The sequence below is a fragment of the Eucyclogobius newberryi genome, unplaced genomic scaffold (assembly GCF_026437365.1).
Source record: "Eucyclogobius newberryi isolate DKJ021-1_F unplaced genomic scaffold, fEucNew1.0.hap1 SCAF_1, whole genome shotgun sequence".
Taxonomy (NCBI): Eukaryota; Metazoa; Chordata; class Actinopteri; order Gobiiformes; family Gobiidae; genus Eucyclogobius; species Eucyclogobius newberryi.
The window spans coordinates 30,154,615-30,181,091 of NW_027315723.1; the positions used below are offsets into that span (position 1 = coordinate 30,154,615).

Genomic DNA, 26,477 nt, shown 5'->3' on the forward strand with positions numbered 1-26,477 from the left:
ATGAGGAGGCGACTCAGGAGGAAATGGCGACACGTTTTGAGCGCGAGAAGACCGAGAGCATGTTAGTGGCCACGGCTGAAGACGAGGAGTGTGTCCCATCCAGAGACATCTCACGGCACTTTGAAGACCCCAGCTATGGCTACAAAGACTTCTCCAGGAGAGGGGAGCAGATGCCCACCTTTAGAGCCCAGGTATATATTATATATATTATATATTGAAGCGCATACTGCATGTATGCAACAGAGCTGTGTTGCTAATGGTGTGTGCATGATTTAGGACTACAGCTGGGAGGACCACGGCTACTCTCTTGTGAATCGGCTTTATCCGGATGTGGGTCAGATGCTGGATGAGAAGTTTCAGATCGCCTACAACTTGACCTACAACACCATGGCCACACACAAAGACGTGGACACCAGCATGCTGCGCCGCGCCATCTGGAACTACATTCACTGCATGTTTGGCATCAGGTCAGTGCAACTTTACAGACCTAAGTGTGTTGTGTTCATTATGCACGCTTTCTTACACTGCCTTTCCTCTTCAGATATGATGACTATGATTATGGGGAGATAAACCAACTTCTCGACCGTAGCTTTAAGATCTACATAAAGACCATGGTGTGCAGCCCAGAGAAGACCACCAAACGAATGTATGAGAGTTTTTGGAGGCAGTTCCAGCACTCCGAGAAGGTAGGATCCTCAGTTTTTCTGATTTTATTCCTATTGTATAACAGAAGACAATCATGTAATAACACAGTTTTCTTCCGTGTGTCCGGCAGGTCCATGTTAATCTGCTTCTTATGGAAGCGCGAATGCAAGCTGAACTGTTATACGCTCTGAGAGCGATTACCCGCTACATGACATGAAGTGCATTTGGCGATTTTTTTTTCATTGTCTTTTTTACTGTCATTGTTGTTGTTCGTTTTGGGAAATCATAACCTGGCTGAGACCAGCAAAAAGAGATGTGAGAAGCCCTAAGTTGTGACGATGCTTGTTCGGTGTTGGATCGCTGAAGAACAAAGAAGATTCATCTCAAAGAGGACTCACAGACCTAGTTTGTGTGGCCTGCAGTGCCAAACCTGACCAGCAGAGAGCAGTCTGGGGCAGCCTCCTCTCCTGGGGAGAATGTGCCAGGCCTCAGCGCTGACACCAGATGCATCCAGAGAGACATTTCAGTATTTTAACATGCAACACACTGGTTGCCAACCAACTCTGTCCATGACAGAGAAATGGCCCACAGAAAATCTTATGTAAACTGTGCAGCCACAACCAGCCTGCACTTTGATTTTGTGTCACTGTTTGTTGTTTAGTTTCTTTTATTTCATTTTGTATCGAGAGATAAGGATGTTGAGGATAGTGTTGCTGTTAGCAGTGACTGAGGCAGAAGCATTACTGTGGACAGTGGTAATCGTGTGCCTGAACTCTCCAGCACAGTGTGCTGGTGCTGCTGCTCCCATCTTGTATTTAGGGTCTTATTGGCCCCAAAAAGCTCCCTTCCAAACCCCTTCGGCCCCCTACATCCCTATCCATTCAGAGATAATGCATTACCCTATCCCTGACCCTCAACCCTGATCTAAATCTCAAATGTCGATGTAAGCTAATCTGAGGAGAAACTCAAAGAACACTGTTGAGCCCTGAGTTTGTGTGAATGTGACGTGTGGATGAATGTGTGTATTTCACACATGTGAGAAAAGTACGTCTTCAAGTTTCATGTGTCAAAAAAGCGAGGCACTATGAAGGACAACTTCTGGCTTCTGCTGTAGCTCTATAATTGTGAACTATATCATTTGTTAATGATATTTGTATTTCTGGTAATGGGAAAAGCCTAATCAAAAGAAAGATCAGAGGGATTTGCTCCCGGTATCTGAGGTGTCAGAGTTACACCTATCTGTCTTCCGCTAACCCCCCCGGCCTGGTCCCCTGATACTTTCAAAGCTTCAGATTGTGAATTTACCAGTAAATGAATACCTCTCATGTTTTCTTTCAAAACATATAAAAGTGCTCTTGGTGAGCAGAGACTTTTTGGGTGGGGTTCCCGTGATTGGGGGCTCCTCTCCACACAGGGCCACAGGTTGTAGCTGTGCTTATTTCCCTTCGAGGGAAGTCTAACCCATGCAAAAGAGCTTTTTTATTTGATCCAGAGGCTTGTTCCTCTGCTGTATTTTTGTTTACTAAACCAGTACTGAATTCTTATTAGGACTGAGACAGACTGATGAGTGATGAGGAGGTTGTCTAAGGAATGGTACATTGAACATGCTTTGACAGAAAGTGCATAGGTTTTTTGTCAGTTACTGACATTTTTTTATATTAAAAAAGAAAGAAAACTTAAAAATAAATCATGCTATTGAATTGTGTATCATTTGTAGTTTTCTCTATTGTGTCATCAAAGAGATTGTATTTGTGCAAAGGTAGACAGGTAGGTCAATGGCACTCTTTCAGCTGCACACTTTGGGACCTGTGTCATGACCATTATATTCACACGCTGTTATGCAAATGGTGACTCACAAACATCACCTCATGTCCAAAGTACACTGAGCTCTAAGACAATAGAGACTCAATCTGCCGTACGCTGGACTCGGCAACAGTTCAGTTGGTGCATCATTTCCATGTGAACTTACTGTATAAGCTCAAAGCCACGGCGCAGCAGCTCGTGGTTCAACTACAGGGGTAGTTTCAGCTGTTTCACTTTGGGGAATGGGTCTGAATTTCAGGGTATTTTCCATCACAAAACACAATCACCAGCAGCAATCTCAGTGTTATCTCCACTGACCAAACTGCCTTTACCATTACAGTGTTTTTTCAGATGAAAAGCCTAAACATTTATTAAGCAACCTCAATATTATCAGCCAACTCTCTTTCATATCAACTTGATGAAAAATAGAGAACAATGTTTGTTTTAGGCCTGGCTTAAAAACTTGTTTGGACATTTTTAAAAACATTGATGTCTTGTGGTTGTTAAAAGATGTGAAAACAGAGGGAGGTTTTTACATGAAGTGCCGTTTCTGATTTGTTTCAATGTTATAACAATGTGATTTTTGAAATTCTGTACTTTAGGCTACATGGTGTACCTTGTAAACGCACTGCCTGGCCCCATATCTGTGTAACAATAAAGGCTTGGACAAGCATATTGTTGTTTGCATTGTTTATTGTCAACCTCAGTCTGAACGTGGTAAATGTAAGAGAAAACTTACATCATTGCATTTTTTTTTTTATTGTAAACTTTAAAAGATAAAATTAATTTCCTGTATACTCCTGATAAAGTGCACTAAAAGTAATACAAAATAAATAAAAATAAAAACTCATTTTTAGAAATTGAAAATAAAACAAAAAATCAAATTAGTTAAACAGGTTTGCCTACTTATGACAACATGGTACCACTAAGTTACATTGTAGTATTTACTGTATCACCTGTAAACCTGAGGGTCAGTTCGATTATTCAGCGTCAGTGTTGTAGAATTTGTATTAGCTTTTGAGCCACAGGGAAGAACTCCAACTCCCAGCATGCTTTGTGATAGTCCTTTAAATCTTCATTTTCAATCCATTTCAGGGCCTCATCTTGGTCTGAAACAGGCACAGAGAGAGACAGGGGGAGGGGCATGAGTCAGTGTCATGTGAAGCTATCTCTTTATCATCTGTGACAGGTCGTTGTTATGAGACGTCCCGCCTTTTTCCCCGGAGGATGACTTCTGTGTAAAAGAAGACTATCTTGTCCCCCCGGTGTGTTATGCAAGTGTAATAACATAGTGCACCGACCCAGGTATGAGGTCAGGATGTCCAGGAGGGCCTCCTTCTGCTCTTGGTCCAGGAAAGACTCGGGACAGCCCCCTGCCAAGTTCCATAAGGCCTGGCAGAGCTGTGCGGCGAGCTGCCAGTCGCCCTGTCCCAAGTCTCTGAGGCAGTCGATTAGTCTATTCACATACAAAGGCATAAAAGAGACGTCAGATGACCGGAGGGAGGAATCACATGAGGAGCAGGTCTGTGTGCATTAGCTCTACATCACTGGGCCTTCAGCTCACACAGGGCGGGGGCATTTAGGCGTTTGACATTAAGACGCTTGGGTTATGTAACATCAGGCTTTCTTTATTAACCCTTTGTTTGACTGCAGAGCCTTGAAAATTATACTAAGACAACAACAAAAGCTTTTACAGAGCTTTCCCTCTGCCACGGGCCTCATGAACCGCTTTATAACACGTGACACTTGAATCATCATGTCAACAACTTCATTTTCACTGCTAGTTTTGCACTAACATACTGTAAATTAAGTGTATATACTCAGCCAAAGTATTAAGTCATGCATGGTTTACTTTATCATAGTTTATATTTTACTATGATTGTTCATTGTTTCATGTTGCACCATATCGCTGGAGCAAGTTCCTAGTTTGTGAATTTTGAACCTGACGATGAACCTATTTCTGATTCTGAAGGATTTTATACCAGATGGCCAAATACATAGTCATTTTCAAGGCAAAATAAAAGTAGTTCCCTCATGTTACAGTGTGCGCTCGTCTTATACTAGTTCTGATTGAGCTGAAAACCATCTGTCTTGTTTATGAGATTTATATCAGTGTCAATACGTGCTCAAATGAGTAATCCAGTTTTGTGACATCTATTTTCGATACCGGTTTACCGGTAGATATTGATTAGTATCTGACTTTTGGAAACCTCACTCTGATAAGTCTCCCCTGTGCCAGCCAAACACTGCCAGCTCAGCTCTTATCTCTGCCCACATCATCAGAGGTGCAGAACATTGCTCTCGAAAACGGAAGCGTAGATTGGACTAGACTAGAATCCACATACAGTCGCAATGTCTTAGGGTTGGCGTCTCCGAGTCTCGTACTGATGGAAGTAAACTAGACTCATGCCTCTTCTCATAGCTCTCTTGCCACTTATTCTACAACATATACAACCCTTTAAAACCCTTTATTTCACAGCATTATTCCTGTTTTAAAGGTAATGTTATTAAAATGACAATCAAAATGGTGATTTTATTGAGTTTTGCACTGATATAAATGAGTTACTGTTGTCTTTGTGTCCTTACTTGTCGGCGATCCCCTCCTGAGCCAGACCTGCCCTGGTCGGGACGTCCAAGGCCAGGTTTGTGAGCACGCCACAGGCCGAGAAACACACCTCTGGGCTTTTGGAGTCCAGCAGCGCAGCTACAAACTGGTGCGCTGGGGGGAGGGGAAAAAACTAAACGTTAAAAAAACGCCACAGCGAGATGAGTGACGGAAGGGCAAAGAGGGCCAAAAGATGAGGCGCGCTGCTCGCTCCTGAGTCAGCGCCTTTGTTTATCCTGACGGGAGCCGGCCTTCAGATAACAGACACAACACAAAGGCGGACAGGGCTGCACATTCAGTCTCTCGCTCAGCGTTTATAGCCGTACGGGCAGATGACACAGCATTTTGTGAAGATTTCAAACGCAAAAGATCATGCATTTTCTTTTTTGAGTTTATGAGTAGTTGAAGTTGTAAGTGTAAAAAAAAAACATAAGTTATTTCTTAAAACAGGACAAATCAAGTTTTTTTTTTTACATTTTTAATACCTTATAATACCTATACCGTATTTTCCGGACAACAAATGCGATTTATACTCCAGAACAACTTATATGTGAGATTATTTGTAATTTTCACACTGGAAACCGCATTTCGCATGTGGATTATTTTCACACTGACGACCTCAAGAGGGCGCTCTAGGCTCTAAGCGACGCAGAAGAAGAATCTGCACTTCCTCTTCCTCTGGAGTTTGTGGAGTTGTTCAGAAGTGACACAGAGGAAGAAGAATTCAATGGATTTAGTGATTTGGGGTAAAACTGATGCTTTGGTAAACTTGCTAGTATGTTCTTTATGCTATAGTTATCTGAATAACTGTTCATATGTTACGTTAACATACCAGACACTTACCACAGTTCTGTTCTTGGCCTTGGATTTTATCAAATAAATCTCCCCCAAAAATGCGACTTATACTCCAGTGCGACTTTTTTTGGCTGACTTATAGTGCAGAAAATACGGGTATTTAAAATGTTATGCACCTTCAGAACCATGTATTTGAGCCTCAAATCTCATGCCATGTTCATGCAGTGAAAAGTGTGCATGCTCCAAAGGTATTAATTTATTGTGTATAAATGAATACCTTTGGAGCATACATACTTTTCACTGCAGGGAAGAAAGCCATAACAAAGACATGGATGACACAAACTGAACCGACAATCAAGGACTGGACTGACATTATAGCTTACATTCACTAAAATGGACAAAATTATATTCAGACTTAATTTGAAAATGGACTTTATGACGTTTGGACCAAATGGGACATAAATGTCAGTGGATGTCTTGTTAATTGTGTTTATTTATCTATTTGCCATCTCTCTCTCTCTGTCTCTGTCGTTATGAGTTTTATGCATTTGAAATGTGAAAATGTCCTGCACTTTTACACATTCATCACGACAGTATGCAGAAAACACACCTTTACTTTGCACAATAAAAGCTCGCACTTCAGTGGACTGCGTCAAATTCCCAAAGACGCGCGTGGCCTCGAGCACGCCGTCCATCCTGGGCCCGAGTAACAGCTTCATCATCACTGAAAACACACACAGTTGAAGGTCGAGAAGAGCTGTGCCAGACTAAACGCTTTTGAAGTCGTCCATACGCTTGGCGATGGTGAGGTGGCAGTTTCTAAGCGCAGAGTTTGGCTCTTGGTAGAACGACAGGTTGTTGATGGTGGCGGCCGTGTTCACCGTCAGCTCCTCGCTCTCCTCGACACACCTCAGCTCTGAAGAATCACAAGAAGATGAATGATGTGTGCACTGTTTGCCATGGGTTTGATCCAGATGCCCTTCTGAAGTAACATTAGTTGGTCTCTTTTTCACCCATGGATGGTTTTACAATGACATAGTTATAACTTGTTGCTAAGAATTATGGTGTGTTGCAATTGTTTAAGTCTTTTTTTCTCTTCAACGTTTATTTCTGGTGTCAAAACAGCAAATCCTCTCCCTTTGTGTTGAAAACAGTGGTGGAAAGTAACAAAGCACAAAAATAATAGCTAAAATTACTATTATTGTACTTTAGTAGCATTTTTAGATATCTGTACCTTACTTAGGCGCATCTTACATCGGATACTTTTTTATTTTACTTCACTGCATTTGAGAGCAGGTTTCTGCAGGTTCTTTTGCGCCACATTTTGGAACAGGACTGAAAACTAAAAGTATTTTTCTTGTGGTTTTAGATCTGCTGAAATGGCTGAGGGCTTTGTTTTTAGCACATTTATGGAGACAGCTTGCCTACATCTTTAGAGTTCCACAGCTTTGAGCAAACAAAATGAAACAATACAAGCATCGCTTCTGATGACCAATAATCAGGGCCATTCTTTATCAGGATCCTCAGAATCAGAAAAGGTTTATTGCCATTTCATAAACATAGGAACTTGCTTTGGTGATTGCCCTGGTGAACATAAAACAATGAATAATGATAAAACAACCTATATAAGTCAAAAAGTAAAACAATTCAAATCTGCTATAGAATAAGAATAAAAAATAGGCTAACTATGTACACACATTTACAGTTGAATCAATGTGATGCTTTAATAGTTCTCAAAATCTGTGTGACTTTCATCTACTTTTGCTCTTCAAAGTCCAGGTGCACTTTATTATTTGACTTAAGTAGATGTTTTAATGTGATACTTTCCTTGCACTCTGGACCTGCACAAAGTGTCCTCTCGGGCTGATGGATGGTTACAGTGATGGTGCAATAGAGCTTTTTAAATCATGAGGATGGACACCAGAGTAAAGTGACACAGCTGGCTCGCTCATAAAGCTCATTTAAAGGTCAATGTGACCCGGACCAGGCCTGGCTCTGCGCTGGGCTCGGGCCTGAAATAGCACAAAACCAAGAGCGTGATTATGATAAATCTGAATGACTGCGGTCACAGTGTCAGAAAAGTGGATTTCATTTCTGGGTTTGACTGGTGATGCGTCACATTGAAAGCTGTAGAATATGAACTGGCTCAATGTGAAGACCAAAACCATCAGCAGCGTCTTACACCTTCTACTTTTGCCCACATTGTGTTATTTTATAGTTTTGTCAGCCATAGCTATTCAAGTTCAGTTATTTAAGTAATTTGATCAAATGAAAACGAGTTCAGCCAAAAGGAAGTCAAAGTTACAGCACATTTGGAGTCTTTTTGTTTTAAAATGCACCTTTTCTCTTTGGCTTTTTAACATAGTTTGAAATATTGACTATAGTTTTACAATGTGTCTTTATTGTTTGTGTGTTAAGCACTTTTTCACCAAAATGTACAATACCGTCTTGACTGATTGGAGCTCAAGTACAATATTCTTGTGATATTTAATTTCACTCGTTTCCTGTGTACTGCACTGAAACCTGAAAGTGAAGAATGAAACTTTCTCATCATCGGTTTCAGTTCAAAATGTCCTGAAACAAACCGCGTGGAAGAGTTTCACACATCCTGCAGCTGCCGCCTCTCACAAACGGGTAACGTTAACCGTAGGACGCGTTTCGTGCTGAACGACACGTAAAGAGAGAAGAAAAGACGCAGGGGCAAATCTGATCAAAGTCAGGGTTTGTTCTCGGCAACACGGATGTGGTTCAGTGTTCAAGATGTTCAACTTACTGTACAGAGGAACAACCGGTTGAGACGTTTACTGGAGATGAGTAGACTAAATTTAGTAGCAACGTATGTCATGCAGTGGGGCAAGATGTACTAAATTGTGTTACTGAAGTAGAAGTACAGTAAAAGTAGCTGACCCAGGGTTTTGAAAATTGGGATGATTTTTGTTTGCTCAAAGATGGGACATTTGTGCAAGATTTCACCCGTGATTGTGTTAAAAATAACCCCTCAAACCTTAAGAAATGCACTTTGTGGTCCAGTTAAAAACGTAGTGGAGTAGAGAGCACAGATTACTGCTCTCAGATGTAGTGAAGTAGAAGTGAAAAGCATCCACTGTAAGAAAAAAATACCATATTTTGCAGCATTTATTTGAATAAAAAGTGTGTATGATGAGACTAAAAACATCCTTTTCAACTTTTCCTCACCAAAGAAAGTCAGAGTGAGGTTTGTACTCAAGACTCCTTTCCAGATGCAGCCGCTTGATACAGTGAGAACGACACCTCGCTGGCTGTGGATTACCTTCCTTTGCCGTACCTAGAGTTTCTATCAGCAGCTGGATGAAGGTTGCGTGGTTGGCCAGAGCCGGACCGACACTGCGGTGGATGCACATGTTGGCCAGAACCCGGACCAACTTCACCAGCACGTCGTCGGACTCGTGCGCGCTCCCGGGCTGCTGCGTCCCCGCTCCTTGTTGTTGTTGTTGTTGTTCTTCAGTGTCGTCTCTTCGTTGGTATCTGTCATAGATCTGGAGGAGAGAGTCCACGCTGCCCTCGCACTGAAAGAGCTGCAGTCGCGCCTCGTCACTTTTGGCCGTGAGGTTTCCCAGTGTGAACAGCAGGCGAACGACCAGGTCCTGGAGGGGAGAGGACACAGTGATCGTGAGCATGTGCAGCAGAATGTGGTTCAATTCACTTCACGTCTTTACTTGCATCTAGGTAACGTTTCCTTTTGGGACAGTTCATGAAGTGGAGTCATGTCTGTACTAAATTCTAGGGATTCACTGTGATAATCATGACTGTTAAAATATTTATAATCATTATTTTTCCTACTAAGTTGGTCCAAACAACAAAAAGCAGTACTTTTTACTTTAAAATTGAAAAAATTCAAGCATTTTGATGTTATAACAACCGAATATGAATGTTCCATGTCTTATTAAAGGAATGGAGGCTCATCCAAACTATGTCAAATGCAAAATTTCGAATGATTCACTCACAAATTTGACATTGTCGGGTTGTCTGTGGCCCTCTGCTCCGTATAAGTTTCAAAATGTGGCCCTCAGTGAAAAAACAAAGACATATCTATAGAGTAAAAATGTAAACGAATAAACCATTTAGAATTTAGAAAAGTGTTTTATGATATTTTTGGATCACTGCATTATGTCCTAATGATTAAAATACAGTTTATTTTCACACATTTCTCCAGCCGTTTGCACAAACAGGCTACAAGAAAAAACAAAACAGAGATAACTCTCCATTCAAACTACACACTTTTATGTCTGAAAACTGCCCACAAAGAACAGCTAATGTGTGCCACCGACTCACCGACGCAGATCAAATGCAGAGCCGGTGACGCAGGGCGCACTTAACCGTCTCCGAAACATGCAGGGACATCGCTCTGAGGACGGAACAGTTTGTCCCGGGACAAGCCGCTCGTGATGTCGCGGCCCAGAGCGTGCGTGCATCCGAGCGCCGTGTGTTTTCCACATGTGTTAGTGATGTGTGGGAGTGATGTGCGTCCCCGCCCTCACCCCAGCTTCACCTTTTGTTGACTTATCCTCCCCGTTTTCTCCCCTTTAATTCCTCCCCGCCCGTAATTGCTTCATCGTGTCCCAGAGTCGCCTGATTGCGAGTCGAAGCACGCAGCGGAATAGAGAAAAACAGAAAAACAGAGGACGGCGAATGTGTTTGGACGAGGTGCGGTAAACAAAGCGCTCTCTCCGCGGGGTCAAACGGAGGCGCGTCATGCAACCAGTACGACCAGAGGCGCTCGCAAACTCACCTGCTTTTGATGGTGTTGGCTCAGCACTTCTAAAAATAGTCTGTAACAGCCGGGGGTCTGTGAGAGAGCGAGGCGGCACTCGGAGTACGAGGAGAGTTTACTGACGGAGAGAGTGGACAAACAAAGTGAGCAAAGGCCCCGCTGTGCCACGGGCGGCCTGGCTTTCATTAGTGACAGTCAGAACATGTTAAAAGCACTTTGAGACCGGCAACAGGCAGTGGAGGAACAAGTGCAGATACATGCGCAAAAAATGTTCAAGTAAACATAACAAAGTACATGTTTAAGTACAGATTTGAGAGTAAAAAGTACACAGATGTCATGCAGATGTGGAGAGTTATTAAAGAGTTTTAAATGCAGGGATTTCTAATAAAGATTTGTGATGAATTTTGATCTCAACTCTAGCAATTTGAATCAATTTCCTTCCTTTATCTAGTACATTTTATGTGTACATTTTCGCTGGGGCTTGCACTCGAAACCTTTAGGCAGAATGTCACAGTCGACGTGCTACGGAAAACCTCAAACCATCTGGAAAACGCTTTTCAGTCGAGTTAAAGCATTTTATGGAGTTGAAAGTACACACACCTGCTCTCAAATGTAGTACGGATAGCTAAAGATCTTACTTATGTACAGTACTTTTACATTTGTACTTTACTTTCAACCACTGGCAACAGGACAAACTGTAGTTACTGGACCATGCTGTACATAAATACAGTATATACTGTATTTTCCGGACTACAGGTCGCACCATTTTTTCATAGTTTTGGCCGGGGTGCGACCTATACTTATACTTATATTTATACTTATACTCCGGAGCGACTTATATGTGATATTATTTGTTATTTTCACACTTGCAACCGCATTTCATACTCCAGTGCAACTTATTTATGTTTTTTTCTTCTCTATTATGCATTTTATGGCTGGTGCGATTTATATATTTTCCAGATCTGTACTCGTAGAAATCAACAGAAAACAGAATGCGTTTCAGCTAATGGGGGTAAAATATGTTATGTGTGTTTATATAATATCAAGGATTAAAGCAATGCTAATGTTAACAGTGGATTTTTAGTTGATAAAAGAGTACCTACAGTATCTCTGCGTGTAAAGTGCGCGGGACGTGTGTGTCACCTGAATATTCTGGAGACGTTGGTGCAGATGTCCTGGTCTCTGTGGTGTCGCTGTAGCACGAGGCAGAGCTCAGGCAACAGTCCGAGCGAGACGAACGCCGGACGAGACTCCGCGTGGTCGACGAGGTTTCTCAGGGTCGCCGTCAACTGGGTCGAAGAGAAAAAACGTGTTGTCTGACTGGTATTTTCTGCATCCTAGTACTTCACACATTGTTAAAGAAAGAACACGATTGTGCAGAGGAAAACCAGAAAAGTTATGGATCGCCGCATGACAAAAGAGAACTAAAAATGTGTCTTGAATTCAAATTAGGTTTATATTACACAATAATTGACAGGAATATCTCGATCATTTCCCAATAACGATAGTCAGACGATATTATGTCAATCCAAGAGAAATGTGTTACACGTATATGTTTAGGTTTAATGATCAAATTTATCACAAAAGTGCAAAAATAAATATTTTTTTTAGCTTTTTATTTTAAATCAGCCCTTTTTCGTAGCATTTTTCATAACAAATGATACACTCAATATTGAAAATCTGCACATCTTCAATATCTATATAATGTTTGAAGTATTTCCCACCTCCACCTGCATACTATCTGTCGTTACCTGTACAAGTATGTGTCCCGCGATGGCCACGTGCGTTTCTCCCACGGGCTGAAGCCTCTGGAGGAGTTTCTGAGCCGCTCCGATACAGTTTTTGTCCAGCAGTCGCTTGAGGATGCTGCTGTTCCCGGAGAGAAACTTCAGAGTGGCCACACAGTACAGCAGCACCTCTCCACTCGACGACACGTCCTCCGTGCTCAGGATGAACAACAGTGAATCTAAGAGAGAATATATAACAGCAATACTGTGTCGTAGAAGTATAGCAGGACTTTAATAACAGACAGCAAAAGCTTTTATACGTTACAATCAGAGGTGAGAAGAGTAGCCAAAATACTGTATTTTCCAGACTATATAATTTATAATCCAGTGCGTCTTATATATGGATGAATTCTGGTTGTGCTTACTGAACTCGAAGCGATTTTGTGTGGTACATGTTTTGATTGGCTTAATGAGCCTTATAGTCCGGTGCGCCTTATATATGACAAATGATAAAAAAAAAAAATAGACCATTCATTGACAGTGCGCCTTATAGTGCGGGAAATACAGCATGTAAGTAACGTAACTGATAAATAATATTACTCAAGTAGATGTAAAAAGTAGTGGCCCAATTACTCAAGTGAGAGTAAAAAAAGAGAAACCACCACTACTGAGAACCAGTTTGGAATGATTTGTGAACAATCATCAAATCTAAATCATATCTGTTATTGAAAAAGAGCTGACCATTCTGTGAATAGTAAAATAGGGATGAACCAAAAGAAGATGAGAGTGAACGTGAAACAACAGCGGCGTTTACCTAAGACGGGGCTGTTGTGGAAGAGGTCGTCGTTGCTTTCACTGCGGCTCAGCTTGAACACCAGTTTGCAGATGTTCAGCAGGTTGTTCCCACTGACGCACAGCTGGACGCCAAAGAAACATCATTACTGTTGTACATCTCAGAGAACATTTAGCAATATGGGATTATATTTATACCTTTTTGAATTCATATTTTTATCTTTAATGTTGTTGACCCAAAGGGGATTTTAGCATAATCATAGCATAATGATAACTTTTTTAATCATAGTTGCATTATTTAACTTTTCTGGAGGATGAAGATGTTCCACAGTACGGCATTAAACTCATCTAACGCCAGAGAAACAAGCAGGACAAACGACTGACGCGGCTTACTGGACAATTTTTAGCAACATAAACACCTGTAATTTAATACATTTAATGCCAAACTGTGGGACATTATAAGCAACGCAATAACAAGCAAGAGGCGCGCTAAGAACTAAAGAGTGCACCTTTAAGGACAGAATCAGTCTAAGTCTAAATTACAAAACTAAAACAGAATTTGCAGTGATTTTCCATCGTTGACTTGGTTTGTTTTAATTAATGTTCCAAAGGTTTAGCCAAGATAAAAATATTGGTCTTAATTGAATGCAGAGGTGAAACGTTACTACCGTATTTTCCAAAAAACGACAGTGCGCCTTATATATGGATGAATTCTGGTCGTGCTTACTGACCTCGAAGCGATTTTGTGTGATGCACGGTTTGTTTCGCTTAATGTGCCTTATAGTGCCGAAAATACGGTAATTACAAATACTCACTGTTACAGTAGTTGAGTAGATTTTTTGGGGAGATTGTACTTTTATAAGCAGATTTTTACACCTTTAATTGTAATTGAGTGAGTACATACATTAAGTACATTATTAACTGTAACTGTGCTTTTTCTTGAGTACAATTTGCAGTTCTCTTTCCACCATTGATTGTATTGGCTGGAGTCTGACCACAGTTTGAGAACCACTCCAGACTCACTCTGAGGCAGATCTGGGCGATGTGCAGGTCTAACCGGGCCGAGTTGAGGTCAATGAGGCGGAAAAGCGTGCGTAGTATCCTGGACCTGCCTTTACAGCGACGCCCCGAAATGTCCGCCGTCGCCATGGAGACGTAGAGGCGCTCGCACAGGTCGCACAGGCCGTCGCCCTCCACCTCTGAGCCCGGCGTCGGACCTCCTGGCAAAGCAGAGGCGCAACAAAGAGTAACGTCTGGGCAGAAAGGACGTGTGCAACTGAAAACCAAGGCAAACAGTGCATCCCTAAAGGAAAACATCTCCGTGTGAGTGTTGGCACGTTTTAGGGAGAAGTCAAACCCAGATATTGTGAAACGGCCTATTCTCAAGCAATATTCATTATTTGCACGGGGAAACTTGGGCTCACGTGTTCCTGAAAAATTACTGAGTGCAACAACGTGCACCGATTTGTAGGAGAAACCGATTAAAGTGAAGACAAAACTGAAACTTCAGTCCGTCGAAAACAATGCATACAGCGCACAACAATAATGATGGTGTGAATCGTGTTTAATGTGCGGATCCTTGTTGAGATACAGGACTGTCGGATGTGGTCAGCACGAGCGCATCCTCACAGCCAGAAGATGGGGCCTTCTTGTGTTTCTCAAACTGTGGTCCACACACAGGGGCGTTCTTGAGTTTAAGTACTTGATTTAGAGACAAATGTATTCATGTTGTTGTACTCCATTGAGTTAATCATCATTTACAACGGCCGTATCCATGGTTTAGTCGCTTTTTAGCCGTATTTTAGCCCTAACTTAGGTCTGATGCTACTCGGGATATTATCTTATGGTGGTAAGATACAACGTTTTTACTATTCTACCCTGTTTAAGTGGGTTTTAGTAGATAACCTCGTGTCCAGTGGGCTAGTCTTCCTCTCTTGGTCAAGATTCAGGCTCACGCTCTAGAGATGGGCCCCTGCTTTATGTTGATTGTGTTTGTCCTCAGTTTATGTTGAATCAGTGGTTTATCTTCTTAACACACGGATACATTTGTTTTAGAACATTTCTTAAACAGGTTCTGCATTGGAGAGGAGAGGCCCCGTCCTGGCACGTTCAGACTAGAGGCAGAGGAAGAGCAAAGGGTGGAGTCTTTCCTTGTTTTTTGAGCTGAAATAAATGTTTTCCCTGTATAAATAACAGACTCTGGCCATTCCTAAAAATGGCCCCGGCTACAGTCTGGCAGTAAACACAACTCTGCAATTTCCCACTCATCTAAAAGGTGTTTTATGCATGAGCCAGAAGCCACTTGGTCCAATAAATATTTAATATTTATCTTTTGAAATGAATTTTCCATTAAATTTGTAGAATGTTAAAATATTTACAGACGCAGATTTAATTTCATGCCTGCAAGAATACAGTTTCACTCAGACGGTTTTAGGTGGACACCAAGTACACTTTGTGGATGGGTTTTCATCTGTGGAAGAAATGACATTTAGTTCTAGGAAAGAGCTTGAGGCGCCACTAATAGAGGACGCCACATGTATGAATTATTAACAATAGCCAGTTTATATGTTAAAACCAGTGTGAAAAGTGTGGCTAATGTTGTGAATCGTATTTGAAACATAATCGACAAGTTGAAATGTAGAATTATTATTAGTATTTCAGCACTGCAACCAATTATTTGACTGATTCGAATGGATTTTCTTTCGTTTTCTTCTTGTCAAGTTGAAAAAGCACTTAGATCAGGTACGTTTCTACAGTTTGAGGCTGATGTGACGCTCATAAGCTTGTGCATGTCGTCCGATGCACTGTACCTGCGACTATGCCCTCTAGCTGTTCCAGAAGAGGAGCAATCCGATTATTCCAGACCAGTGACTGTGAATCCTGCTCAGTGCACAGTCTGCTGTCATTGTTCTTCACATCTGAAACGAGGAGACATATTCACAGTTAGCCAATTACCGCCCACTCAGACACCACAACAGCAGCAGCAGTTCACAAGTTCAACGTCTCAAAATAAAGCTGCAGGAAGTTTGATGCCACAGCCAGAAGGTCAGGCGGCTTCCTCTGACTTGCCACAGATCCGTCCCCCGAGCTCTAAGTGGGCACGTTTAGCGTCATGTAAATTTGTCATGGAAGACTGCGTTCTATGTTCTCAGCAGGAAATGGCGAGAGCACAAACTAACAGCACAGACTCTTTTCTTTGCAGATTGTGCCAGAGCAAGTTCAATCAGTGTTTGCAACCGTGCAACTGGTATAATGTGGGTAGAATATGTGGCATTTTCCGTTTATGGTTTTACATGGGTATTATTTATATCATATGTACTTGTTTTTAGTGATTTTCTACAAGTGGAGCAAAAAACAGCAAAAAAGTAGAAGTGGAATAGTTTCAACATGAAGGTTTTGGTTACGTTACATCAAATTGCATCAGCTTAGATTCTATGGAAAGTAAAACATGCTTCATACGGTGGTAGATAAAGGCTTTGAGAAGGTTACTTTGCCTGGGACTCACCTGCTTTACACCGTGCACCCATGTTGGCCGTGACACCTTGTGAGGATATCTGACTGTAAACACAAATAAAGTAAGAAAATGGGTTCAGAATGTAAGTCTGGACTGATTGTGTAAAGTCAAGCAAGCAAAACATCAAAGAGTTAATTTTGCAAAAACAGATTTCAGGAAGAATCGGTGGCTTGCAGTTTACTCTTTGCATTGTAATGTTTTCCAAATATAAAGAGTAAACTACTATTGCACCCCCCTTGATAAAACCCACTAGACATTGTTTCCATTATTAAAATCCGTAGAGAATACTGTTGTTGCCCTTTTCATTCATGCATTTATTTGAGTCATACATAGACCCTGAGCTGAAGTCAAAACACATTCCCGACACGGCCACTAGGTGTCTCTGCTGCTGCAGTGGCCCCGGCTCAGAGCAGGTGCTGTTGTCTCTATGTATGTCAGTGTAGGTACATCTGACCACATGTAGATCCGTATCGGTCTAACAGTCACAACAACACAGCAGCCTCGTCTCCGAGCAGGAACCCAGTGTTGACTTTTGTGGTTGTTCTGGTTTTGGAGCTGCTCGTGCTCTGGCTGTACCTCAGGCTGACACGCCCTTGTCATGCCTCTGTCTGTGAGCTGTGGCTTTTATCTCTACTTCACTCTTGTCATGTCAGTTGACAAACGCTCTGTGGTTTGTCCGGCTGCCCTGCCCCCTGACGACAGCACTTATCTGTGTTTTGAGGGAAAGATGTTGAATGTATTGTATTATTTTATATTCTTTTGATGTGTTTGACTGAGAAACTTTTAACCATTTGGTTGCGCAGTAACAGGATGGAACTGGAATCTGTCAAATAGCATGGCAACTAAAAGAGTAATAATGTACAATGATTAAAAACAGGACACATTTGTCATCGTACTTTATATTTCATGGTAATGTGACTAATTCATTCTGGCCCTGACCCAAAACATTACAGTTATGGAAAGCAAACATGTTGAGGACTGTCTTGCTAATAATATTGAACTGATTTATTATTCCTAGTCAAATTTACCATGCAGTTTCTAACTAATTACCGTGCTATTACTAAGCAATAACTTAGGGTGGGACCAAACCTTCCACTTAAAAAGAATATTCTCCCTCAGCAAGTCTTTACGTGTCAATATGACTATGATTTACAGTTCGTATACTATTATCACTGTCCTCGTATTATCATTCTCGTATGTTCTTTTTGATGAAGGGAGTGTGCGTACAGTGGCTATACGTTTGCACAGTTACATAACGTGCAAAATCTGACAGTCAGATGATTTTGTACATTATATTTGTAACTCCAATAATCTGATAATAATCATAATAATCAAAATGGACCAAAATCTGATTACAGCTTTTCATTTCTAATAAGATTTAACTTCGTACTCGTATATTTTATTTAAGTACTAGAGACAAAACAACAGAAGGAATCATCCTCAAACCTAAGATAACCCTTCCTTTTTTTTTGTCTTAATCCAAATCCATATTAAATTCCCCCTTTCAAACATGCTGCAGTTACAGAAGTGCACGTCCCCTGACCTGGTGGATTTAGTGGAGGTTATTGGTTTAAGCTGGCACAGGCGGCCCATGTGCCAGGCTGCACGGGCAAAGGCAAGACACAGTCGATTTCGGGGATGGGGCTTTGTCTTTGTGTGATAGGATTAAGGGCCTGATAATAAGGCCTCTTTGTGTGATGCGGCGTTCTCAAAGACATGACCTCATCCTCGTCTCGGGCCCGGTCTGCGCGCCGCAGTCACAAACGCGCCGCTGCCAGCCTCGCCGCAGATGGGCACCCAAATCTAATAGAGAGCCATTTGGAGTTATAAAGCCGCGCGGTTTACGGGACGAAGGGAAATCAAGTCGATGTCTAATCTTCATATCTCATCCAGTGCATTAACATGTCAGAGCCGCTTCCATTTTCACTCTTCTTTCTCAGTCTTACTGTCATCGTCCGCAATGTATATAAGCTGCAAGGTAAAAGAAATCGCATGGACCAACTGTTTTTTCCTATTTCATGAGAGTGGCGAGCAATATGTAGAGAAAATGAGATAATATCGTGAATGTTGTTTTGAAGATGTGGAAACGTTTCACTATTGAGTATATCATGTATTGTAATAAATGCTGTAAAAAGAGTGATATTTCTTAATTTTTGTGACTAATTTCACAGACATTTCAATTTTTCTGATGATTAAACCTCAACCGATACCATTAAAGATATGTTAGATTGACATGGTATCGTCCGACAATCATAATCTGAATTCATTCTTGTCAATATTGCCCCACCCCCTTGTATATGATGCTGCCCTGTTATAAATATACAGTGATGTGCTGGAAGAATCAGTCCAAAACGGCATGAACTTCTTCAACAATCACAGCTTAACTTTGACTCGGGACGTCACGATTATTCAGTAAATCGATAATTGCGATTTGTGATTTAAAAAATTGTAACCGTGAGTATTGTAAAGCAGCAACGATGAGTACACTTTCAGTTCAGTCACCACGCCAAAAACTATGTGTAAAGTACTTTTTATCTGGCTGTTTGTGTGACAATATCATCACTCTTTTCAATCAGAAAGTTTGATTTCATGAAGCCAATTTCTCCGTGTAAGTAGCGACAACCATGAACAATCCTAAAAGCATAGTCTTTCTTCTCACAGCGCTCTCCTCCTCCCGCTCACCCTGCGTACTCTACTGTCCAGGAATGACAGAAAAACCTTAGCCTTTCCACCTTCAAGTCAACCTCCAGGTCTAACTTTTCAATTATTCCCGTCCGCCTGGCTTTAATTGTGATGTTCTGCTTGATAATAAATCCCACATTAAACACATTTTAAGAGCAAAGCCGCTGCGCACTGGTGGTGATGAATGTTTCCTCTTGTAAACGTGCTTTACGAGCCGTCACTGCTCCACACCTCCCGGGCCCTCGCCATCGATCGGAGGATGGATCGTGACCCGGGTCTCGCGAGCGGACGAGACACTGATGAACTCGGCAGGAGGAAAAACCCTCAGATTTCTGCCCTTCCCGCAAATATAGATAGTTTGATTTGAAATAAAGTCATAGGAGGACAGAGTACAGTGTGTGAAGTGAAAAAGAAAAAGGGCAGCGTTTAGAGAGAGATCAATGTCCCGCGCTGAAGGATTTCTTTTCACTGCTGAGAGTTTTATTTGCATTTAAACGACTTCGTATATTCAACTGTCAGAACTTTTATTTTACTGAATCGGAGCAAGAGGAGCCACTTGCAGCACTGAAAAGCATTAAACTTTTCCAAATGCCCGAGGGATGTGTCGTTAAAGTCGAGAGAAGCGGTAAAACAGACACTTTGTGCTCGACCAGGCAGGAATCGTACAGTGGGCTCTCAGCATATTTTAATTGAAGCGGCCCAAAAACGTCTTAGGTGACAGTTTTGGCTCTAGTTTTGGTTTGACATAAAACTTTTGGAGAATCGACCAATTCACAAAAGGACTGAAAGTGCTCCGCTGATTACACTGCTGATTCACCTCTTTGCAGCTCCTTGAGTCAGGTGTTAAATCAGAGTAGATGTCAGAGTTAATGCCATCATCTCAGTATTTCCTCTATTTTACAGCGTTCTATTGCAGCTAATTTAACCAACATTTCCAGCATTTATATTAAACGGTTTTGATGTTTTTTTAAAATGAAGACCTTGAAAAATGTAAAAAAAAATGAATTTTGAGCTCAGCAGACAGAGGGAGACTAAAGGAGACTAAAAGAGACAGAGGGGAGACTGGAGGAGACTGAGAGAGACTGAGGGAGACTGAGGGAGACTGAGGGAGCCTGTGGGAGACAGAGAGACCGAGGGAGACAGAGAGACTGAGGGAGACAGAGGGGAGACTGAGGGAGACTGAGGGAGACAGAGAGACTGAGGGAGACTGAGGGAGCCTGTGGGAGACAGAGAGACCGAGGGAGACAGAGAGACTGAGGGAGACAGAGGGGAGACTGAGGGAGACTGAGGGAGACAGAGAGACTGAGGGAGACTGAGGGAGACTGAGAGAGACTGAGGGAGACTGAGAGAGACTCAGAGAGACTGAGGGAGACTGAGGGAGACTGAGGGGAGACTGGGGGGAGACTGAGGGAGACTGAGGGAGACTGAGAGAGACTGAGAGAGACTGAGGGAGACTGAGGGAGACTGGAGGGAGACTGGAGGGAGACTGGAGGGAGACTGAGGGGAGACTGAGGGAGACTGAGGGAGACTGAGGGAGACAGAGAGAGACTGAGAGAGACTGAGAGAGACTGAGGGAGACTGAGAGAGACTGAGGGAGACTGAGGGAGACAGAGAGAGACTGAGAGAGACTGAGAGAGACTGAGGGAGACTGAGAGAGACTGAGGGAGACTGAGGGAGACTGAGGGAGCCTGTGGGAGACAGAGAGACTGAGGGAGACAGAGAGACTGAGGGAGACAGAGAGACTGAGGGAGACTGAGGGAGACTGAGAGAGACAGAGAGACTGAGGGAGACTGAGGGAGACTGAGAGAGACTGAGGGAGACTGAGGGAGACTGAGGGAGACTGAGGGAGACTGAGGGAGACTGAGGGAGCCTGTGGGAGACAGAGAGACTGAGGGAGACAGAGAGACTGAGGGAGACTGAGGGAGACTGAGGGAGACAGAGAGACTGAGGGAGACAGAGAGACTGAGGGAGACTGAGTTAGACAGAGAGAGACAGAGGGAGAGCGTATGAGGGCAGCGAGAGAGGAGCATACCTTTCATTTTGTGTTGTAGTTGGGACGGGCCTGAGGGGCCCACTGTGGACATGGTCAGGGACGAGACGCTGTGTCGCAGACGACTGTCTTTGTTCTGGTCTCGGATTTAGTGTCACTACAAAAACAAAAAAGCAAACAGTCAAATTAAGTCATGTGTATATCATGTTATAATGGAAGTGTATTAAGAGCATATTTATCAGTTGTAACATTCCTAAACATGAGCCGTATTATATCTTACCTACAATAGTGTTCTTTCAAACTCGATTTCAATACAAAAAAATAGTCTCGATACAAATTTCAATTCCACAATGGTAACAAAAATAGACATTTTTTTAAAGACAATAGACATTTTCAACACAAAATAATAGTACTTTCTTTATGTTACCATGTGGTCTTACACTGTTCAGTAAAGGTCACAGTTTGTCCTGTTTGTGTCATTTGTTTCAGTTTTGATACTTATTCAAATGAGTGTCTTGTTTCAATGATAGTTTATGTATCAATACTACAGCACCACAGTTGTAAATCTTTGTTGATAGAACGCAAATTCAACACAATGTGTTTACTAAAAAAACAAATTTAAATATTTATAGAAACACAGTCTTAATAAAGCCTTGAACCATGTTATAACACTCTTCCATTATCATGAGTTGTAATTATATTGATTCATGCATGAGTAATCACGTATTGCCCTGCATTCGAGGCTCGAGTGCTCACAAAGTGTTTCCACCTATCCCCTATCTCCGCCCACTTCGCTGTACTTGCGCATATATAAAGAATCCAGAAACATATTGGGTTATTTAATGTCAAGTTGCCATTTTTCAGCAACAAAAACACATCATATTGAACAAAATGTCTTTGTATGTTGTATATATATGTGTAAATACCCCAAAAAGCATGAGTATTGTTCTTTGATGAACTGCTTTTGTAACTATATCATAAAACCATTTGTCCAGCTCGATCGCCAGCTTGACCACGCTGTCCCGAGATGTAACGAGTGCTGGGAAGAGTAGCCGTATTTCTTCACACAGGCCAACGCAGAGAATGTAAATCAGGCCAAATGTCAGCACATGAAAGGATCTATTCATTTTGCCTTTTAGACTCCGGCTCCGGCGCTGCTGTCGGAGCAGGAGATCTACAGCGGCAGCAAAGGGTAAAATAATTGAACGTGGGATGTTCGGCTGAGTATGGCACAGATTCTTTATTACCGGGACCCCTGATGTCAAAGAGCTAACAATATGTGGCAAGTGAAAGGAAGAAACACTTTGAATTCATGTCTAGCGGGAAGTTGACCTCGATAATAAGCGAAGGAATCCAACAAGATGCAATATTTGTGTTGGGAAAAGTTAAAAAGCTTGTCATATTTGCTTATAGTTAAAGGCGGTATGGACAATTTTTCTGCGATTTGAGAACGCAGGCGGAAGTGCGCATGCGCCCTCCCCCGTGCGGACCGATACAACACACACATGCGTTTGTTTATTAGCACAACGGAGCGCATCGCATCTCTCGTCTTCCGTAGATTTCTGTCCACTTCTGCGTCAGCTCGAACTGTCTTTCTCCGTCTTCATTTTGCCCCGTACACTGAGGGAACTATATTATGATAGATCCATGCGCTTAGGCACGCGGAAACGTGGGGACGAGCCTGACGCGGCTGCAGGTGAGCGGTAGGTGCGTTTTATGATTGATACGTGGCAGGACAAATGATTTATCCACGCCACGAGGAAATATGATAAAAAATTTGCTGAAAAAAATCGTCCATTCCACCTTTAACAATGAACTGTGGATAAACTTTAAATGGTTAAACTTTAAGTGTTAGAGTAGGAAACTTGTTACTTGTTTTCACTTTTTAACCTTTGCAAATTACTTAATAATACTTCTAATTTAATAATATAGCAGGGATTTGTACGGATTAAGATTTAGATGTGTTAAATATGTATTTACAGTATTTTCCGGACTATAATTCGCACCGAAGTATAAATCGCACCAGCCATAAAGTGTGAAAATAACAAATAATATCACATATAAGTCGCTCCGGAGTATAAGTATGAGTATATAAGTATGAATATAAGTATAAGTCGCACCCCGGCCAAAACTATGAAAAAAGGTGCGACTTATAGTCCAGAAAATACGGTACAAGTTGAATAACGTTTAAAAAAGCAACAAACGTCCATGGATCGCTTTTCTTCTTACACATTTCTTGATCCCATTTATTCTCATAATCCAGCACGGCGATAACTCAAGCTGGAGGTGGGTCTTTACCATCGCTCTCAGTAGGGGGCATGATGGGGAGAGAGCCAGCGCGCCGCAGTCGAGCCCGGGGTCCGATCAGGGGCCTCCGCACCTCCAGGGGATCAGCAGGGGGTTTGGGTAAGACGCGGCCCGGATCTCCACTCTCACACGGGACCGAGAGCGTGGGCTTCTGCAGCACAAACACAGCACAATGTTTGGTTTAAGCGGACGAAACCGTTGCTTTGGTGCTTTTTCTTGTCGAGAAGCAGAGTCCAAGGGGGATGCTCTGGGACAGTTATCCATCCGTCGGTTAATCTGCTTCTCTATTATTAACCAATGACCAGTCTGCACTTTCTACTGGTAAATTCAACAACTTTGGGAAGTATATAAACTGAAGTGAATTGAATATTGTACCGTAATAAAGATGATACAGTCAATGTTTTCACAAACGTCTAAAGCAGTATTCCTTTAACTGCATGTTTGATGTCGCCAAGCATGTAGGACAGTTACATAAAAGAATAGGGAGGTTTTATGTTTATATATTTATTTGTTTCAGAATGTATAAGACATCATCAGTGACATACGATTAAGCATACAAAAAACAATGAAAAGGAGCAGAAAGAAGAGCAATTCTTACGTTACGGGCCCCTTTTTTCAACAAAATGTATGATTCATGTCAGCAAAATTGTTAAATTGAATGAATGGAAATGAAGGTTTTGTGATCTCGGTCATGTCTTTGTGATTTGAATGGATTTTTTCCCCTGTTGTGTGAAGCACTTTGAATTGCCTTGTGTGCAAATTGTGCTCTACAAATAAACTTGTCTTGCCTGCTAAGTTGACCTTTGACTGTACAGCTTTCTCATTTAATTAAGTATTTTTTCAGAAATCATTGCTACAACTATACAAAACAAAACTCAACGAAAAAAGATTATTTGGATACTAAAATATTCGGTCTTTGTTGTTGCTGAGGTAAAAAAAATGAAGAAAAAGCATGATGACTTACATGGTTAAGCGGAGAGAGACGAGTCCCTGAGCCCGGCCTGGAGTCGGGCGGGTCAAAGTTCTGCGCATGAAGACTGTAAAAAAGAGCAAAGACAGACACATGACTCTACTGTAACTCTCTCTGGGTCAAACGGAGACCCTCACCTGAAGGCGGACGGGGGTCTGCTGTTCGCATCGGCCCGCACCGAGCTCGTCCCGAACAGTTGCCTGTGGGCATCTCTGGGGGTCAGAGGGCGCCGCGTCGACTGGACTCTGAGGGACTGACGGACCTCGCTCACGATCTCCGCGCTGGTTTTCATCAGAGAGTTCCTCCGGGGGAAGAACGGGCCGCAGCTCTCTGGCTTCCCCTCAGCCGACGCCATTTAGGCCCATGTCACAGTCGCACGTACAGCCTGGAGGAGGAGGAGGAGCGCATGTTTGCGGATAAAGTTATTGGCAATGTTGAGGATACAGGAGTTCTGCGCATGATATTAATGTGTATTGTACGTGTTGTCCCCCCCTGTCTGTAAATACCCCCCCCCCCTTTTTTTATTATGTTCAGCGTCTTTGGGTCACTGAAAAGCGCTATATAAATAAAAGTTATTATTATTATTAAATATTATGTTCTGTAATAATAAAATAGACGTGTCCTTTCCATTTAGGGTGTCCAACTTTAAAGAGGGATCAGTTATTGAATGTTCTGGGTACGATGGGAATGTAAGCTCATAAATAACAACTGCAATAACGCCATATGCTTTTCTCAATTGTAACACACAAAGAGAGGTTGGAATAGCAATAGGTGCAACATTTACATCCTGAAAGCTGTATAAAGTGCACATGGCATCAGTGAAAAAGTGGGATAATTAAGATAGCCTTTATTTGTCCACACAATGGGGAAATTTTGGTGTTGCACGCAAGTAGATACAGAAGTAAAAGAACAGATAACATATATGAAGCTTTAAAAAAACACTCTTAATAGAAAAGCTCCTATAAACAAAACTCTTAAAGACAAAACCTCTCATATTCTTGATAAGGGATAGAAAGAAAAAATAATAATAATAGTGGCAAAAGTAAACGCTCTTATTTACAGCAGTTATATGCACATGAATATGACATTATTGCATATGAGTATTGCACATGAATATGACATTATTGCGTATGAATATGACAGTATTGCACATGATTAAGTCAGTATTGCACATAGGTATGACAGTATACACGTGTTCAGGGCTAACAGTGTTTGTTGTAGTCTATACATTAATGCAAAAGGGACAGCGGCCTCAATGACAGGACCAAAAGCGGACGTGTGGTCATCTCATCTCATCTCATTTCAATAGAATAGGTTAATGTCAATCCCTCATTTGCCCAGGAGTGATCCATTGTAGAAAAGGGTGCAAATGTTTGTTGGTTTTAAAACATTTCTTTTTCCACATCCTGGATCCCAGCTTGAACATGAAACCTATGTTGTTGTTGTTGTTGTTGTTGTTGTTTCAAAGCCGACAATGTAAGTTATTTTGGAGCTCGTAATAACACGCGAAAAGTTTCTGAAGCGCGTTCACGTGCTCAGGGTGCGCGTTCACAAATCGTCTCCATGGCAACGAAACGCCGCCGAAGAAGACAACACAACACAAACCGCACAAATGACGTTAAAACAATGACAACGACAGTAATGTCAGCTTATCGACACCTGCCGCACAAATCATGCAAAAAAAGCTCGTCCAAATCCTGCAAACGTGTCAAAGACGCGCGCAAACTTTAGCAGAAAAAACAGTTAAACTTACAGTCGGTTGGTTTATTGTGCAGGAGGAGACGTCTTTAACGCAGGTCCCAACGCTGTCGCATTCTTAAAAAGGTAAAAAAAACAACAACCATATATATTATAATAACGACAACACAACTACTTGAACGCCGCTAAGTTTACGCAC

The 26,477-nt window shown here is 42.0% G+C and overlaps 2 protein-coding genes across 3 annotated transcripts in view; one reads left to right on the plus strand and one right to left on the minus strand.

Moving 5' to 3' along the window:
- Positions 1-3,121, plus strand: part of sesn1 (sestrin 1) — a 62,696-nt gene extending 59,575 nt beyond the window's left edge. For both annotated transcript variants that reach the window (XM_072443181.1, XM_072443189.1), the window contains 4 exons: positions 1-191; positions 277-467; positions 542-686; positions 776-3,121. The exon at positions 1-191 is cut by the window's left edge and continues 58 nt beyond it. In XM_072443181.1, the coding sequence (XP_072299282.1) occupies positions 1-191; positions 277-467; positions 542-686; positions 776-862 (614 nt within the window). In that variant the 3' untranslated portion in view covers positions 863-3,121. The remainder of the gene's footprint in view (positions 192-276; positions 468-541; positions 687-775) is intronic.
- Positions 3,122-3,196: 75 nt separating this feature from the next.
- On the minus strand, positions 3,197-26,477 carry armc2 (armadillo repeat containing 2). Its single transcript, XM_072443247.1, has 18 exons — positions 26,334-26,477; positions 24,718-24,965; positions 24,575-24,647; positions 23,595-23,761; positions 21,346-21,459; positions 16,623-16,675; positions 15,928-16,035; positions 14,141-14,334; positions 13,140-13,242; positions 12,350-12,564; positions 11,742-11,887; positions 10,617-10,716; positions 9,153-9,471; positions 6,642-6,764; positions 6,459-6,572; positions 5,035-5,167; positions 3,750-3,904; positions 3,197-3,557 (listed from the first exon to the last, which is right to left on the minus strand). The coding sequence occupies exons 2-18, from the start codon at positions 24,933-24,935 to the stop codon at positions 3,439-3,441; spliced, it is 2,454 nt and encodes an 817-aa protein (XP_072299348.1). The 5' UTR covers positions 24,936-24,965; positions 26,334-26,477; the 3' UTR covers positions 3,197-3,438.

Excerpts from the sequence above, each read along its gene's own strand:
- armc2 (XM_072443247.1), bottom strand. The coding sequence starts at position 24,935 with ATGGCGTCGGCTGAGGGGAAGCCAGAGAGCTGCGGCCCGTTCTTCCCC. Across the intron at positions 5,168-6,458 it reads TTTTATTGTGCAAAGTAAAG|CGCACCAGTTTGTAGCTGCG; the intron begins GTGTGTTTTCTG and ends CCCTCCCCCCAG. Across the intron at positions 3,905-5,034 it reads CAGGAGGGGATCGCCGACAA|ACTAATCGACTGCCTCAGAG; the intron begins GTAAGGACACAA and ends GTATGTGAATAG.